Genomic DNA, 18,647 nt, shown 5'->3' on the forward strand with positions numbered 1-18,647 from the left:
TTCGATTGTTCAAAAATGATTTTTGTTTGTATTTAATGCCGATTAATTTTTTTCGTGTACAAATTCAAAATTACATCTCGTACTATCAGAATGTGTGTTGAAGTACGTAAACCTCAACCCGTAACTTGTCCCCACTGAACGCCGCAATCAATATGTGCATTTTCTCTATAAAAAGAGACAGCAAATCGACGTCCGACATCGCGACGCAAGCCGCTCGTTTTCCACAGGGCGTCGACATTCGATGCCGATGAAAACAGCCGGTCGTTTATTGTGATCCGACGTGAAAAATTCAAAAACTATTAACATACATTTCAACAGATTGACGTCGGTACAGAGTTACTATGAGTGTCAAGGTAAGACATTGTATATGTAATAATATTATTCGCAAATAACTATACCGAGTACGTCAAATTATTGTAGGCCAGTTAAACGTATTTTCGTTAAGTACGGATGTATTTATTATGTCAAATCAAGCAGTACAGGGTCCTTCACGACGAGCTGAATCGATATGTATATGGGGAAGTACTGCGAGTAGTGATCTGAAAATTTGCTTGCATGGGTTTTCCGAAACGATCGTTTCAGTTTTCAGAAACTTCCGGTTATACCGGAAGTGGATCCAAACTTTGTTATTTTAAACGGAATGCTATGGTTTTTATTAATTTTTTGGAATCTGCGTGAAATTTCAATATAACTTTATATAAGGCATAGTATGCCTGAAGTCCACCATTTTTTAATTAATTCACATTTTCGAAATTTTTGGACACATGCAGCAATCCACTAAAAAAATTATATTTCTAAGTTTAAATGCGTCAGGTCTAATATTTTTAGGATTTGAACGAATAACTTTTACAGATTTCAAAATCTGCGAAAACCTAGACAAAAGTTTATATAGGGTGTTCAGAAAATGGTGCCGAATTTCGCTATCTAAAAACTTTGAAAACTTAATTTTTTCAAATGGCAACCCCCATTTTTCTTTTTACCATTGGATTCTACGCTTTAAATAAAGGGGACTTCGTTAAAATTCATATAACTCAAATTAACGGTTTTTGTAGAAACTAACATCTTCATATCAACAAAAAAAACAAGCAATGAAAAAAGCAGGACGTTTAAGCGTTGCAATAGTATTTATCATGTCCCGTTTAGGATAACCCTATCACATTCCCCGTATATCACCAGCAAATTAAAATAAATCATAAACGGGTCATGATGAACACTTTTGCAACGCTCAAACGTCAAGATGTGTTGTTTGTTTGTTTGTTGATATGATTTCAGTTTTTTCAAGTTTCTACATAAACCGTTAATTTGAAATATATGAATTTACAAACAAAGTTCCCTCAATTTAAAGCGTAGAATCTAATGGTAAAAAGGAAAACGGGGGTTACCATTTGAAAAAATTTTCGAAGTTTTTAGAAACTCGGCACCATTTTCTAAACATTCTATATAAATTTTTGTCAAGGTTTTCACAAATTTCGAAAGCTGTAAGTGTTATTTGTCCAAATCCCAAAAATATTAGACCTGACTCACTTAAACTTAGAAATATAATTTTTTTAGTGAATGGCTGCATGTGTCCAAAAATTTCGAAAATTCGAAATAATTAAAAAATGGTGGACTTTAGGCGTACTATGCCTTTTATCAAGTTATATTGAAATTTTGCGTAGATTTCAAAAATTTCGGCAAACCCATGCAAGCAAATTTTCAGATCACTACTCGCAGTTTTTGAAAAGATGGGCTAGTTCGGTCCCTTTCATCCTGAGGGTTTTTAGAACAAACTTGTTCTTCCTAGGGTGGTCTTTGAGGGGTTTATGTTCAGACTTCCATTGATTCTCTTAATGATTGATAGGTCAACGGGGTATCCGCAGACTCCATAACCTGCATTGGCAAGATTTAAAAGTAGATAATTGACTACTAATGACAATAGTATATGCCTTAAGAGCATCCGTCTCCTGGTGGTACAATTTTTACTTTATATCCTAGATTTTTATCGATAATTTGGTTATTCAGGCTTGCCATAATCCAAGCCTGTTGGACTCATCGTCTTTTCAATGCCCGATGGATTGAAAGTCTTGGCATGTTGGTGAAGGCATCTTCAATCTATAAAGGTACTATATCTTGATACTCTATAGCTTTTTCAAGTTTGCTGGTTAGACTAAGCAGGGCAACGACAGTCGAAATAACATTTTGGTAGTTAAATTGATTTGTATGTAAGAGCTCAGTTCTGATGTAGGAATCAATAATTCTCCATCGTTTACAAAAGGAAGGACGATAAGATATAGCTTTTGAGCTGTATCTTCTTTCAATTTTTGAGATAAAGCTAAATGTTAGGTTTCTCCAGGACAACTAACACGAAAGAGCACAATTCGGATTGGTAGTCTTTTTTGGTAGTAGAATCTGGTAGTTTCCATTTTTTCCTATGAAAATTTGTACTTCTAGAAGGATTTTACACCCCAAGTGATACTTTCTACGGTAAAAATTTTGATGGCAAATTTACAAGAGCCCCGATTTGATTTTTCGCCATCCTGGCAGGGTCTGTTTCCTTCTATGACGGTGGAGTCCGGAAAATGAGTATCGACAGTGTGTGATAGTCCAGGTTCCATCTTATTGTACTCTGGCTGTCCACTATATACATCGGTATTAATAGCTCGACAATCTGGAATGATTTAGAAGTAACAAAACTTTCTGCTCGAATCGACCTCTCTTGCAACGGGTTCTGGTAATTGTTCACTGATTGTCACTGATTTTTCACCGACAGGTGGACCACTTACTGTCATAGCTGCTTTAAACTTTTGTTGCCACTCCATACTAATAACAACGTAGTGCATCATCTATATACAAAGAAAGAATAATTGAAAGGAACTAAAGTAATGGTAGTCTTCATAGAATTAGAGACTTCGAGTCTTAACAATTTATGACATGTTTACACGAGAGAGACACGCTCCGTAGATAAAAAAATATTCTACAAATCAACAAGTTTGTTTATGAATTTGTTTAAAACATTGATAAAGATGTAAAAATGTATATTGTACCGGCCTAAATCTTGTTATTCTCTCATGATCAATCTAAAGTTATCAGTAGGTTGCGGGATGATTCAATTGAGAGCATCTAAGAATTGAATTAAATGTGATAACGTAGCAATTTTTTTAATGTATAACTTTATTAAGTGATTTTCAGTTCGGTTATATTCTGTTAGTGATATAATAAATATGGATTTGCAGTGATTAGATTTTAAGCCGATGAATTCTACGGGAGTATGCAGTTCAAACCGTCGTCCTTCGCAGGTATTTTTAATAATATCTGTTTGTTCATATTAATTATTTCTATTCACGCCTATCAATTTATACATTTTTCGGCTGCCTCTATTAAAAGTATCAATAAACAACCAATAAATAGAAAAACTTCCTGGAGTTATTTAGGAACCGAATATCATTTCAGACAAGGCTGCAGTTAATCACCAACATTATTTAACACGTTGACTGCCAACTATGAAATAACTTGTAATTAATACCTTCAAAGAGATTTTGATTATACGATTAAACTAAGAAATAATATTTCTTTAAATATTCTACATTTTCTATACCCTTTTGGTGACAACTTCGTCTTTGAATTGAAATTTTTAATGATACAATTCCATTAAATAAAGTTGTGAAAATTGGCATGGCAGTGAACGTGTTAATATATATATTCAGAAAGCTCTGAGTGCTTGGAGAACTAAAAAAGCGAGAATGGGGATTGAAACAGAGGATAAGTGTCTAAAGACTATATTTTTCGCAGATGACGAAATTGAGACGAAGACGATGCTGAGAAAATTAGACGACGAATATGGACAAGGATACAAGGAGACCGCGAAAGATAATAAATAGGGTTAGACAATGGATTGAAATACCTAGAAAACAATTTCGGAAGATGAAATAACAAAAAAAGATATAAGAAAAAGAGTGGGAAAAAAGCTACATAAATTTTGAGCTCATTTCTTTGGTAAAAAAAAATAACCTAAACACAAAAATGACAATACAAAAAGTCATAGTGGAGCCCATTTTAACGTTGGATGCGAGTGCTGGCAACCGAAGGAGAGACAGGAAGAAACGATAGAGGCTGTGGAAATGGACTACTTGAGAAGATCGTACAGGATATCCGGAATATGACGAGGAAAAGGTCTATTATACATAACTTCAGAAAAAATACAGACTAAACAACTGCTCTCATACAGACATGTGATGTGGTTTTTTCTTTGACATATGAAGCTGTATTTTCTTTGATTTTTGCATTCAAACGATCCAACAACTCTATGTAGTAACCGCTATCGATTATCTCTCCCTTTTGGAGATAGTCGATGAATAATATTCCATGCAAATCCCAAAATACTGAAGCCATAACCCTCCCAGCTGATTATAGTGCCTCTGTACGCTTCGGAAGTGGTTCACCGACTGCAATCCACTTAGACGATGATCGTTTTGATTCCGTAGTGAACTAATGGATCCATGTTTCATCTATTGTCACATATCGATGCAAAAAATCTCGTCTGAATCATAAACACGTTGTTGTTTTTTATCGGCTGTGAGTTAACGCGGCACCCACTTTGAAAAAAGCTTTCTCATGAACAAATGTTCATGCATAATTGTAAACACACTACCTTTTAGTATCTATTTCACGCAATTTCAATTTACGATTAGATATAATCATTTTATGGACTTTTTTGATGTTTTCACCTCAATTGGACGACCAGAATTCCTCAAACCCTTAACAAATGGTTCTTTTCGATGGAGCAGAGTCCGTATAACACTTTTGATTCCATTCTTTTGAAATAACTAAAGTAGCTTCACTAAATGACTGTCACTTTTCGAAATGTCATGTCTTTTGAAAGTTGATACTTCATAGGATTTGACAACTGCAGCGCCATCTTTTTGTCAGTCACACGACTTATCGAGTAATGTTATATCTAAAAACATGCCAGTCACAATTCATTACTTCGAGAAATCTAAATAAAATCGACATCTGGTACACCAAATGTTCAGTTTCAATGAAATGTTATTATATACACATCGTAGTGTGTAGATATTTATAAAAAAAATTCCACACAGTGATTCTGCTTATTCGCCATCGCTGTATCTATTTACTGTGATAAGATAAACGAGATAACGTTATACGTTTTAACACTAGTGTTCATTTTTTTTTATTCTACAGACGAAAATGAGTTTCTTTAGAAGGCTAGGGAAAAATGAAGATACTGTAAGTTGAAATTCATTTCAAAAATTGTTGCTTGTAGGATATAATTTGAAAAGAATGTTCTATATAAAAATTAGGTTAAGACATTTTTACTTATTTTATATGAGAATTTAGACACATCCCTGTACAGGGTGTACAAAATTTTCATCTCGTATTCGTATGAAGATCAAAGCTACTATTTAAAATTATTCCCAGCAATCCAGGGGATGCAAAAAGTAGTTAAACAAACGACATATTTGATTTTTCTAATGGAACGTCCTATATTCGATCATATTTTTAAATTCTACATGGAAAATTAGGTTAAATTTGTTGTTCTTGCATTTTTTCGCTACTGTGATGCCTCATTGGCAATGAAGAAACTTTAATTTCGTTGAATCTTTACAATTTAGATAAGTGAAGTTTACAACGGGGATTGATCAATTTAAAGCTTTCCATACGCGAAACATGGAAATTCCAATTTGATTCCGCAACCTTCCAACGATTGTCCTTGCGGTTTATTTATGGTCATCGCAATAGCCAGACGTACCGGAAATTGTGAACGTTCAAAATCGAATGGTAAATCCGTTGGAATCAAGACATCCCCTCCTTTATATTTTCTCTTTATGATTGTTGCCTTAACGACGTTATTCATCATAGACATAGAGGATTGATCGACATATTAGTTGGTTGTCAAATGTCAAATATTATCGGGACCAAACATCAAGAAAAAGCAAAATTGTTGCTTTTATTTGATTCCGAGCATTAGGCAGCCAAATCGGTCCAGCCGCTCTCGAGTTTTAGTTAGATTAACGAACAGCAATTTTTTTTATATAAAGTTACGTTCATTTATAAACATACTGTATAAATATTTTGTTTATTTGATTATAAAAACGAAAACTTGTAATAATGTAACGTTAATGAACACACGTTGCTTTTAATGAAGTGTGATTTATTTTAATTTCATACTCATAAATAATTTCTGGAAAATTATCTATCAAATTTTCCTACAATCGATTCGCACTTGTTTGTTTTCATAATTAATTAGTTTTCCATAAACGTTTCTGGTCGTTAATTCATCGAGGATATTAGAAACGACGTGACAACATTTGCATTTATAATACTACTCCGACTTTTTGTTGTCGCTTAAAGATGCAGCTAGCTTTCGATGCGAGATTGCCAAATTGATTATTACATTTATTCGGGAGCGATGAGACAACGTCGGAAAATTTTGCGAGCTGATTATTATTTACTAGTAAGGTTAACCCTAGTTATATAAACAGTGTAAAGTCGGTTTTTCAACTATTAACAACACGCGAATATTTTTTTCTTGATGTAATAAAATAACGTATCATAAACAGTTCTGTGCTTTTAAATTATTTATTATGGAATATTGGTCAACGAAATATAAAAATATAGTGCATGATATATTAAAATCGTCTCCAGTAAGTGCCGATTTATGTCCAAATTATGAATTTTTTAATTAATTTGTTTGTAACGTTTTCTTAATTAAAAATCATATGAAATGTATATCAGGGGGGACTATTTATATCTTATATACCAGGAGGGTAATTTTATACTTTCGCGATCCCCTCGTTTTTGGCTCTAGAAAATCGAAAAATCATCCGATTTCGATTAATTTTTTTTTAAATCTTCGTGTTTACGGCGGATTTACGAAAAAAATTATGAGAATAGAAAAAAATGAAAACTTATATTGGTTTCAGGGCTTTAAATAATCATGAAAATGCACTCATTCACGTATAATTTTTTCCAAATAATCAAACGAAGAATAATTTTCATAAAAATAACTAACAAATTGAAAAAAAAATTATACAAAATGATGATTTATCATGTTTTTACAATTAAAAATAATAACAAGTGTACAATATTAAAAGTTAACTTTGAAAAATTTTCACCATCAAAAAATAGTATCTTACTAAGGTTGACTATTAAAGAGAATTGGGAGTGGGGCGAGGAGCAGGGGCGGGGTTGGGATTTGAAAAGCAGACCAAATATGAACATTTGTTCTGAATTTTTAGCACACCCTCCCTAACCTAACCTAACTTAACCTAACCTAACCTAACTTAACCTAACCTAACCAATATGAGTTTTCATTATTTTATATTCTCATATTTTTTTCTTAAATCCGCCGCAAAAACGAAGATATTAAAAGAAAATTCATCGAAATCGAATGATTTTTCGATTTTCTAAAGGCAAAATACGAGGGGACCACTACAGTATAAAATTACCACCAGGTGTGTTCAAATATTTGGAATTCGTGGTCTATTTTACTTTTAAAAAATCTAAATCTAGATCAACGTAACGTACATGGTTATATATTTATTTTCGGTGATAAGAAAAATTATCTAATTTTTCTGAAAAACTTAATATTAATATTCACAAAATAAAAACTTCTTCTTCTTCTTCTTCATCGTACGTTAGGACCTAGTCCTTGCGTAGTTGTAGTTGTAATTGCCGATGAAGACCAGCTTTCATACCATCTTGTAGGTAATTGTCCTGGTGGTCGGGATGTATTCGGTTTTTCTTCCTTTGCAATCTTTGTCAACCAGTCATCTGACATTCTCTCTTCATTCACTACGCCGATTTCTCGCCCATTAAAAACTTACTGATGAAAATAATCGAAGTATTTATATATCAAAGATTGATACTTCGTTTAGTTGAAATTTGGCACCGTTTATTGCAATGTGTAAACACGAAATTAAAAGTACATCTGTTCAACACGACCGATGTTTGGTTTTGAAGACGTTGAAAAAGCACATACGTCAATCCAAAGTATGATTTCAAATACAAAATCAATTTGGAAAGGTTTCCTCAGAAATTATTTATCAAAAATCAGTATAGCATCATAATTTAATAATTTCTTCCTCGACTGCAACTGATGTGGTATCTTTCAGATACTCCATCAATATTAAATGGAAACATCATAAAATTGAGTATTTTTTCAAACCCAATTAAGTCAGTGAATCTTCTTTCAAATTCTTCAAACAAAACATCAAAGTGTTCGGCGAAATCTTCGTAGTCTTGGTTTGGATTATGGATGCACTCAATTCGTGTTTTATTTATTTGAAACGCATCCCTTTTTATCGTTTTTTTTTGAAAGTTTTATCATCATGTCTATTGAATATTAATTCTTTCCTTTAATTTAGGTTTAAGGCATTAAGTTTTGCAGTGATATCGCAGAGAAAACCTAGTTTGGTGTCCTGGGTGATGGTTTAGGGATGGTTTGTAAAAAGGGCGACTGGAGATCTGGTGAAAATTGAAGGGATTTTGAAGAAAGAAGGAAATATTGAAAGAAAATGTAGTCCGTTATGGCCAGCGGCAGAAAGTTTAACCTCCAGCATGACAATGATTCCAAGCATTCTTCGAAACCTCGCCCGACCTCAACCCGATTGGGATGAATCAGACAGGAAAATCAGAAAGCAGTGTCCTACTTGCACTACACATTTTGAAAAACAAATAGAGCCAAATAGATGACGATTATATATCGAAATTGGTAGAGTGGAGTGGAGTGGACCTGTTCACGTTTTATGTTATGTAAATTGAAATTGATCCATATGAAAGAAGAGTTGAACATCTAAAAAACCTTTATGAAAATATTCCAGCTGACAAGAAAGGAGCTAAAGATTTAGAGAGTTCAATATTCGACTCAGATTCTGAAGAATTTAATGAACACGAAACATACACAGACATTGAAAGTTAAGGAAGTGACCAAAGTGAAATAGAAGCAAAATAAGAGATACTGAACCTGAAGATGGCGCGAATGGGGAAGATTTGGTTTTGCTCGAAACGTTCTCACAAGATGGAAAGAATATTGTAACATATCTTCCAAGGCCTCTTCGAGAAACAGGGAATTTAAAAACAACTACTGACATCTTGGATATTTTAAACACCCATTTTGAAAAATGCTTTCTCATGGTCAAATGTTCGTACAAAATTATAAACATACTGATATCTTTATTAGATATAACCAATTCGTGGACTGTTTGATGGATTAACCACCTCTATTGGATAACCAGAACGTGCACCATCATCGAAGTCTGTACGACAACGTTTAAATTAATCAACCAATTACACATTGTTCTTTTCGATGGAGCAGAGACCAAATGACATTTTTGAAGCTCGTACAGTATTTTGTTTTCATCGAGAAGCAATGATAAACACACACTAAATAGGTTTGAATTTACTGTTTTGTAAATAACAAAAGTAGCTTCACTTGAATGACTTTGATGGTTGGTACTTGAAAAACGTGGATATAGATATGGATTTGACAATGGTAGCCATCTGTGTCTCATGATGTAATAATTTTTTTGTTTATCTAATTTTCTATCGGTATCATCTTCCAGTAAATGTTTACTACTACTAACGTTTGGATAATTTTAAAATCTGCATTGTATGAAAGAAATAATTTCCTTTTTTTCGTTTTCCAGATGACGAGATACACCAATGCAGATTTTGCAGATGATGATAGTGTAAATAGCGTTCAACTAAACGAAGGTATTAGTAGCAGCACGACCCATATTCGTTACCATGCCGGTAGTACGATTTGGAAATTAAGATCCCCATTAGAAAAAGTTTTATTAATTCTAGTTGGAATATTGCTTTTTACTATATTTATATTAGCTATTATTTTGCATATAACTGAGCACAAACTAGAAAATACTAAGGTGAGTACTTTATATGAACGTAATTCATGATTTAAGCGAAATTAAACACAAGTTTTTGGTTTGAATTATTGATTAAATATAATTAACATGATAACGGACATCGCGATTACCATCACCATTTTTTCTTTATAACTTTTGGATGCAGAATCTAAAATAGTGTTCAACTTTTATCATTTGACGCTGCATTTTTTTCTCTTAACGCAAAATTGTTTGCCTAACGTGCCAATCTCTGTATAACAAGTCAATAAATGTTTAAATTGAGGCATTGCTTATGAGACACCCTTCCAAAGACTTAATTTTTCAATATTTTAATCGAAATCTTTTAGAAATTTTCGATTTAAATTCTCCTACGTGTAGAATCGAATCCTAATGGAATCTTTGTCTTTGTTCTGCGATACTTATTCCTTAAAAACGATCTAGGTAATGAATTTCTATGTTTTTTTCTACAACCAATAGCTTCGTTTCGCCAGCAACGCAAAGTCGGGAAATTGGGTGGTTTTAGGTGCTAATTAGGTGCTCGTGGGAAATTTAGATGAAAAAGATTATATGCGAAAGGGAGAAAAATTCAAGATTGCAATACATTCAACTTTATGGGTGATAAAAGCCATAGAGCTGCCATGTGTTATGCAATACTTTCAACTTATAGCTTTACTATAATGTAAAGATCCACTGGCTGGAAGAAGAGATTATCTTCTGAGAACCTAAAGTATAATATAAGTGATAGCGAAGTCAATAGCATACCAATAAATTGTGGTTTAAAAATTGCTCAACATATCCCACACGTTTAATTTAGGTTGTTGGTTGCATGGAATAATGCAGAATTTTCATCATCCCAATAAGAACAATTGAAGGACAAAAACAAATATTGAATAAACAGTTTGCATAATTATCTGCTCATTCATTCATTTCCTGTTCTAAATGTATTTAAGCAATATGAGATTTTAGCTTCGAAATTGTTGGATAATGAGGTTCTTTTTAAATCAGTGATTCTCGTAGGAAAAATTTTGGCTGAGTCTTACATCCTACTAGGACGTAATATATCAGGCGTAGTGGTTTTAAGGTCTCAAACTATCGTAGAAATGATTTTTCTCGACTGTCTTCTGATTATTCAGTAAGCACTTAATTAGAACCTCATTATCTAACAGTTTCGAAGATAAAAAATCATTCCCTGGACGTATTGCATAACTCATGGAGGTTCTATGGCTTTTATCACCCATAAAGTTTAATGTATTGCAATGTTTTCGTTTTTTTGTCATCTAAATTTCCCACAAGCAACTAATGTTCCTGCTTAGTTGATACTAGATTGAGTATTGGATCTTAATTTTAGAAAAACCTGATTATTAATTTCGTTATCTCACGGAAATTAACTCGTTTATTAATTATTTGGGCACTTTCATGATATAGACTTTTCAGCACCTAAAAAGCTCCTAATTTTGGCATTTTTTAAATGCAATATCTACTTTGTGTTGCTAGCGAGAAAGAGCTACAACCAATTTGTTTTTTCTGTATACGATGTCTGGCTATTAAATAACGACACTGCGTGCCTAGAGTACTGCGTTGGGTATCTAGATATCTTGTCTATGCACGTCCCAAAACAGAACAATTTTACACGAAGAATTACACATGACAAAAGTTTGTGCGAAATTGATACCAAAAAATCTACCTTTAAGATTTGCTTTTGAAAGCGACCCGATTTGAGTACATGGAAGCGGTAAAGCAAAAAACGGCAGAGCTACTAAAGACCCTCACCAAAACAAGACTTCCAGCACTGCTTTGATCAATGGAAAAACGTACGGAAAGGTGTGTGGCGTGGGGTTGGGAGTATATTGAAGGGGAGCATTCGATTGCAGAATAATTTTCATAATAAAACCCTTTTTCGTAACCAGTCTCGTTATTTAATAGCCATACCTCGTATACATAAAAAATGGCGATTCAAACAGGACACTCCCACCGAACCAAATCGTAATGGAAAAATTCCATCAATAATTTTTAATTGTTGCTAAAACATATTCGAGTTTGGTATATATATATGAACTATTAACACTAAATATATTATTTATTTAAGCACTTAACATTATTCAAACTAACGATTACTTAGAATATCGAATTTGCAAGAAAAAATACAATAAAGTCTTCGATTAATGCCGGCGATGATAATGAATAAAAAAAATATTTTTTATCTATTATTAACGTTGTTAATGAATATTGAATATTATAGCATAAGTTCATTAAAACGTGAATTTTTTTAAATATTTTGACGTGGCATTTTGAGGGTCAATGCTATTCGAACGAATACGCGACGAAATTTAGATACGTCATTCCACCACCAAATAATAATCATAACCTAGAAAAAACTCGTGCTTAAGTTTCATATCGTAATTGCGTCGTTATAGACAAAGGTATAGAAATATGGACAAATACATGGTTTACATTCATTCCAACTTATTTATCTATCTATAAACAAAAAGCAAAGGTCATGACAGCTGCTGTTTTTTGTGTGAATGGAAACAAAAGATAAAAAAGCTATGGCGTCTTTGGCGGACGACTACGGTCATTTTTGTATGTTTTAAATTCAAGAGATCAAGATTTAACGTTTGTATAGACAAATAGTCGCTACAAGCAAAGTCATATTAAATCACATCATACTCGAACTGTTATTTGGAGCAAAAAATATTGTACAGGATGTTGTAACTAAAATTTACACTTCGTATCACGAGAAAGAGACAGAGAGAGAGAGGGAGAAGCTCAACGTAATCTCCTTTCAACTCCATGCACTTTTCCAAGGAATGTTTAATAAATTCGATACATTTTTTGTAATAAAAATCGTCAAGCTCTTCATTTTTGGAAAATTTTTGACCACCGAACCATTTTTTCAAGTCTGAGAACAGAAACTAATCCGAGGGGGCTAAATCTGGCTAATAGGGTATATGAGGGTAGCAATTCAAACTTTAATTCATCAATTTTGGCTATCGCAATAACAGACGTGTGAGATGATGTATTGTCTTGATGAAACACTTTTTTCTTAGCCAAATACTGCTGTTTTTGCTTGATTTCTTCGCTTAAACGTTGCTATAACTTCGCATAATACTCGATGTTGAAAGTTTTTCATTTTTTAAGTTAGTTAATGAAAATTATTCCAAGCACATCCCAAAAAATCGGTGCTATGACCTTACCTGCAGATGGAACAGTCTTTGACTTCTTTGGTACCGGTTCTCACTTTTCAGAAATCCCTAAAGACTCAAAATAAACTAGCAAATAGATCAAATGAGAAGTACCTGAGATTCATCAATAGAAAAATCCTCAACATGACCATAATGTGTTTCTAATTGCTGATTAATAAAAAAGATGTCAAATTTAATTATTTTATTTATATTAAGACAATACATTTTTATTTCAACAATTACAGTTTCTATTTTCAGGTAATTCCGACTGATACACCTGGACCTTGCTTGAACAAATCATGCATTCATATATCTAATAATATCCTAGAGGCAATGGATACTTCCGTAGATCCATGCGATGATTTCTATTCTTATTCTTGTAAAGGATGGGTGCAAGCAAATCCCATACCAGACGCTAAAAGTACCTGGGGTACATTTATGAAATTAGAACAACAAAATCAACTTATTATCAAAAGAGTGCTCGGTACGTTTTTATTTTGTAATATGATTTGTACTATTTAAAGTTTATTTAAGGGTTTTCCTACAGTATATTTTTATGTAATTTGGTAATTAATACTGTATTACATCTATTATTATCATCATTGAGTGATACAAATTAGGTGGAAGTACATACAGGGTCTTTCAAAACATTCGCAAATTAACAATCAAAGCTTGTGGAACTTTTAAGTTCCTCCCTAGAGAGTTCAAAAATGCGGCAGCAGCTAAATACTTTTATGGTTCTCTCGACCACTCGATAGGGAGGAACTTAAACGTTCCACAAGGTTGGATTGGTTAAACCTTATTTTTACTGTGCAGACTCGATAATCCGAACTAATGAAAACCGATTCGGATTAACAAATTAAAAATAATTACCGAAGCAGTTGTTTTTTATCAAAGTCTTTATTATGAAACGCAAATAAAAACAGTAATTACGAATAAGTAACATTAAAAAATATATGTATAAAAAAGTAAGAATATAGTATGTATTAATTTCTAATGTAATTTGTAATTTTCGTTTGCTTTACATATATTTGAGCAGTGTATTTTTGTGCATCTAATATCTTAGTATTATATTTTATAATGAAATGTTGGTCAGATGTTGATTTAGTAGCCATTAGAGTGTTATATCAATGATTATCCTTGTCAATCTGACATAAAATTGATTTAAATTTGCAAAATATGTCAAAAGTCTGCTCAAAAGAATAAAATTCATTTTAAGATAGTATGTAGATTCTTAGGAACCAGTTGTACAAAGAAAAGCACTAAAATTGTTTTAAAATTAATTCTACCTGTCGATTTTAGACTTTTTCTGTTTTATGTCACAGATTGTAGATCTTCCAATCTCATACTCAGCCGCCAACACTTTTCCGCTTTCTCCCTTGTTAAGTCTTCACTTCTTTGTTTTGAGGATAATGTCTTTGTGTTTTATTTCAAGGGGCATTTTTATTTAGACAAATATTAAAATAAAAACCCACTTATATCACCTAAAATGGCATTACAAACATCCCAGCAAAGTTTGTAAATATTCCTGCTCAAAAGCGTACAAAAGCAGTGAAAATTTTGCACACCTATTTAATGTGAGTCCCAGATATAAACAAAAAGGTAATTGGGGGAATTCCTGAACATCTAGTCATAATTTCTATAGAAAATCGAATGTTTGGATTATCGAGGCAGCACTGTAATTTGCGATTAATTTATGCGTTACAGACATGTGATTGTTAGGTGATTAATGCAGTGATATAACTCGCATGCGAACATTTCTAAAGACCCTGTATATTCCTGTCATTGCTTTTGTATATGCTTCTTCCTCTTTATGACTGAGCATCCAAGCAGCATTGTATTTTGACGTAAGAAGACATAACACTCCCACTTCCATAATTATCATACATCAAGAAAGAAGGACTGACTGTCTTTTAAATTGTGAGAATGCTTGACGAAATGTTTCATTTTGTTCACAAGCAGCTCTTTAGTTATACATCCAGACACATCCATCATATTTGTACACAAATTGATTGTTACTAAACTAAAATTTAATTTTCTTCCGAAATTTTCAACACAGTTGAGTGTTATTTTCATTTCATTTAAACCTTAATTTGGCAACGATTTAATTTATTGATTAAAAAAATTGTTTTTTAAGGTCTAAATAAGCTAATTTTACAGTTTGAAAAATTTGGGTTCATTTTTGGATGAGATATGCAATATGTATATTGTAGGATACATTGCTAAATAAGCTGGTTTAAGGTTGGCGGCGGAAGTAATGAAAACAGCAATCGACCGGTCCATCATTGTCTCATCCTTTGACACTTCTGGAGCTTGTGATGCATCCTCTGCATCAAAATGTATACATCTAAAAATTAACTCGCTGCCTGAAGTAATACATCTTCACTCTCCAAATTTTCTATATTTTCTTCCTCATCTCCGCCTTCAGCTTAGGAAGTAATGAAAGAATGTAGCCAGCTCTTGAAGTAAAATTTTTGCTCTGAAAAAGAGAAAAAACATCAAAATGAGGTTGAGAAGACAAAAATGCTAACAAATTTCTAAATAAAATTAAAACCAAAATAATAAATCTAAATAAATTTTGAATTGAGGTAAAATAAATCTGATTTTTCAAATTATATTCCTTTATTTGAAATTAATATGATTTTTAAATGACTTTTTTTTTTCCTATATCATAAGTAATGTTCAAACCATTAGCCGAAGTATCCCACAGGATACAGATGGTAAAACGTAATTTTCTAGGTCAATATCAATTGCAGTGATTCAGTTTTTGTTCAAAACAGATGTTTACATGTCAATAAAGGTGAATCATAATTTAAAAAAGCTGAATTCAGATGATAAATAATAGTAAACTGACTGAAAACTTACCCAACCGGAGATCGATGCCATTTCTTTGGATGAGGCTGATTTCACTGTTCCAATTTGCAAAATAAATAAACTTTCACTGAAACTAAAATTAAGGCGCTAAATTTAAATAAAAAATAAAGGAAAGTCATGTATATTGCAAATTACAGTGCCAAATTAAGGGTTGAAATCGCAGTATTTACTCTCCAATTTGCAAATTCTAACAAGTATATAAAGAATGCAGATCGAAAGTAATAGGAAAAAAATATAAAGGCCAATCTTGTTCGATAACTACAAAACTTTACTTTTGAAGAATATGTTTCAAACAAAACTTCCCATATCAGGGTTTCAAATATTTTAATTCTGGTATGTTTATTTTAGAAATCTTTTATGGACCTTTTTTATGTTGCAAGTATTCTTTATTTATTTTTCTACATTAGTTATCCAGAATTTACAAGAAGTATATTTGAAAAACAACACGTGCAGTGCAATTGTGGAACCCTTTTTATCTGTTTCTGGAATAGTTTGTTTACATTATATTGAAGGTTTAATACTAATAACGAAAAATGATCGTGTAGACCCTTCTTGGACGCCTTTGTCTTTGTTCGAAGAATGGTTTGTTTTCTTTACCATTTCGAATATATTTTTTTGATATTTATGAGGCAACGTTCAATAGAATCCTTTCTGAATGTTTATTTAATTTTTATAATCCTAAATTATGGGAAATTTTAAAATGTCAGAATTCTCGATACCAATATAACAAAAATTAATAACATTATTCTAAATTCTACGTTACTCAATTAATAAACATTTTCATGTTTGTTAATCCCAATGTATCTACTGGAGCTTCTTTTATATTGTGTTCCTTGAAGGGAACTCTTGGTGCTAATGAATTTCCAGCAGCACAAATGAAGCAACATTTAGAAACATAACTAGTTTTTTCACCAGGCTGTAACCCTCTGAAGCTTCCAAAGAATTGCTTAGATACCGGCGCATCCTACACCAGTTTTACTATTAACATCCCATGTTTTAGGAAACTTTAAATTGGTTTTAACTGCAAGTTATTTTACAACGATATCTTACAGGTAGTCAATAAATCATCTTTGAATAATTTTATGTATGATGCAAGTTCTTCTTGATTATCATCGAAAAGTTTATTGACTGAATAATTTCTTGTCATCCTAATTATTTCATTTGGAGCATCCTCCAAAGAAAACTTTTTTTTTCAACAGCTATATTTCAAATACTGCGTCCAGATAATATCAACAGAATTGCTTTTGTCAATACTCCCTCGTAAAAATGTCTTCCTTTTCGAAGGAATGTTGTACTGAGATTTATCTTTAATAACATCATATGAATTATAAGGGGTTTTCCAATAAGAGGTGTTATTTTGATATTCAAAGAAAAATTCAATTTTTTGAGATAAATGATCGGATGTTTATTCCATTATAGAGAGGAAGGTATGCCGTTAATAATGGAAGACAACATCAGCCAAATGGCCGCCACGACTGCGCTTACAGGACCATATCCTTTTCATGAAATATTCCGTAACCAAATTGCAAAACGCTGCCCTATGTCCTCGATATCCTCACGAATTCCATCTTTGAGGTCTTGAATCGATGCTGGACTGTTGGCGTAGACCTTATCTTTTACGTAGCCTCAAAGGAAAAAGTCGCAAGGTGTTAAATCACAAGATCTTGGTGGCCAATTGTGATCACCTCTTCGAGAGATAACACGGTCCGGAAATTTTTCCCGTAAAAGATCGATGGTTTCGTTGCTTGTATGGCACGTAGCGTCGTCTTGTTGAAAGTAAACGTTGTCCAAATCAATACCATCCAATTAGAGCCATAAAAAATCATTAATCATCTCTCGATAGCGCAATCCATTCACCGTAACTGTTGCTCTCAGCCTCATTTTCGAAAAAGTAAGGTCCAAGACACCGCCAGACCATAAACCGCACCAAACAGTCACGCGTTGAAGATGGAGAGGATTTTCAACAATAACTCTTGGGTTTTCCGAGCCCCAGATTCGAAAATTTTGTTTATTGACGTAACCACCAAAGTGGAAATGGGCCTCATCAGTTAAGATGATTTTTCGATGAAATTCCGAAATCATTTTCATGCATTTCAAGGACCCAATCAGCAAATACACGACGTTGTTGATGATCGGCCGGCTTGAGTTCTTGTGTTAATTGAACTTTATAGGCTTTAAGACACAAATCTTTAGCAAAATACGGTGTAATGACGTTTGTGGAATGGCTAATTCCAAACAACGACGAGAAATGGACAAACCTGGGTTTTTTTCAACACTTTGGGCTACAGCAGCTATATTCTCAGTTGTTCTTGATCGACGTGCACGGGTTTTATTCTTCACATCACTAACTTGTCCCAACAGCCCAAATTTTTCCACCAATTTCTGTATTGCGGTCCGAGAAGGTGCTTCACGTCGACCCAAAAATGTTTTAGTTTTACGAACCGTCTCTGCCAAACTTTCACCATTTTTATAGTGAATTTTAATAATTTCAATGTGTTGTTGAAACGTGTACCGTTCCATTTTCATTAATGGCGTAGTTTCTACTTGTCAAATGTCAAAAAAATGACAGCTTCAAAAGTGACATTTACCGAAATAGCGGGCTGTTCAAAATAACACCTCTTATTGCAAAACCCTTATTTTAACGTAGACAGTTTTGATTTTGGGGAGCAGTGTCTCGCTGTTACCCAAACCAATTTGTCTCATTGTTAACCAAAAGGAAATTTTGTGAATT

At 32.9% G+C, this 18,647-nt stretch overlaps 1 protein-coding gene across 4 annotated transcripts in view; it reads left to right on the forward strand.

Moving 5' to 3' along the window:
- The first annotated feature begins 223 nt into the window (after positions 1-223).
- The window catches only part of LOC130446038 (endothelin-converting enzyme homolog), a 34,501-nt gene continuing 16,077 nt past the window's right edge, over positions 224-18,647 (forward strand). Inside the window, exons 1-3 of one of the 4 annotated variants that reach the window (XM_056782056.1) lie at positions 224-353; positions 9,645-9,881; positions 13,301-13,526. In XM_056782056.1, coding sequence (XP_056638034.1) covers positions 342-353; positions 9,645-9,881; positions 13,301-13,526 — 475 coding nt within the window. In that variant the 5' untranslated portion in view covers positions 224-341. Of the gene's footprint in view, positions 354-2,923; positions 3,276-5,076; positions 5,224-6,459; positions 6,642-9,644; positions 9,882-13,300; positions 13,527-18,647 lie in introns of those variants that run through there. The other 3 variants (XM_056782036.1, XM_056782047.1, XM_056782028.1) reach the window with 3 other exon arrangements.

Source organism: Diorhabda sublineata, chromosome 1, assembly GCF_026230105.1.
Source record: "Diorhabda sublineata isolate icDioSubl1.1 chromosome 1, icDioSubl1.1, whole genome shotgun sequence".
Taxonomy (NCBI): Eukaryota; Metazoa; Arthropoda; class Insecta; order Coleoptera; family Chrysomelidae; genus Diorhabda; species Diorhabda sublineata.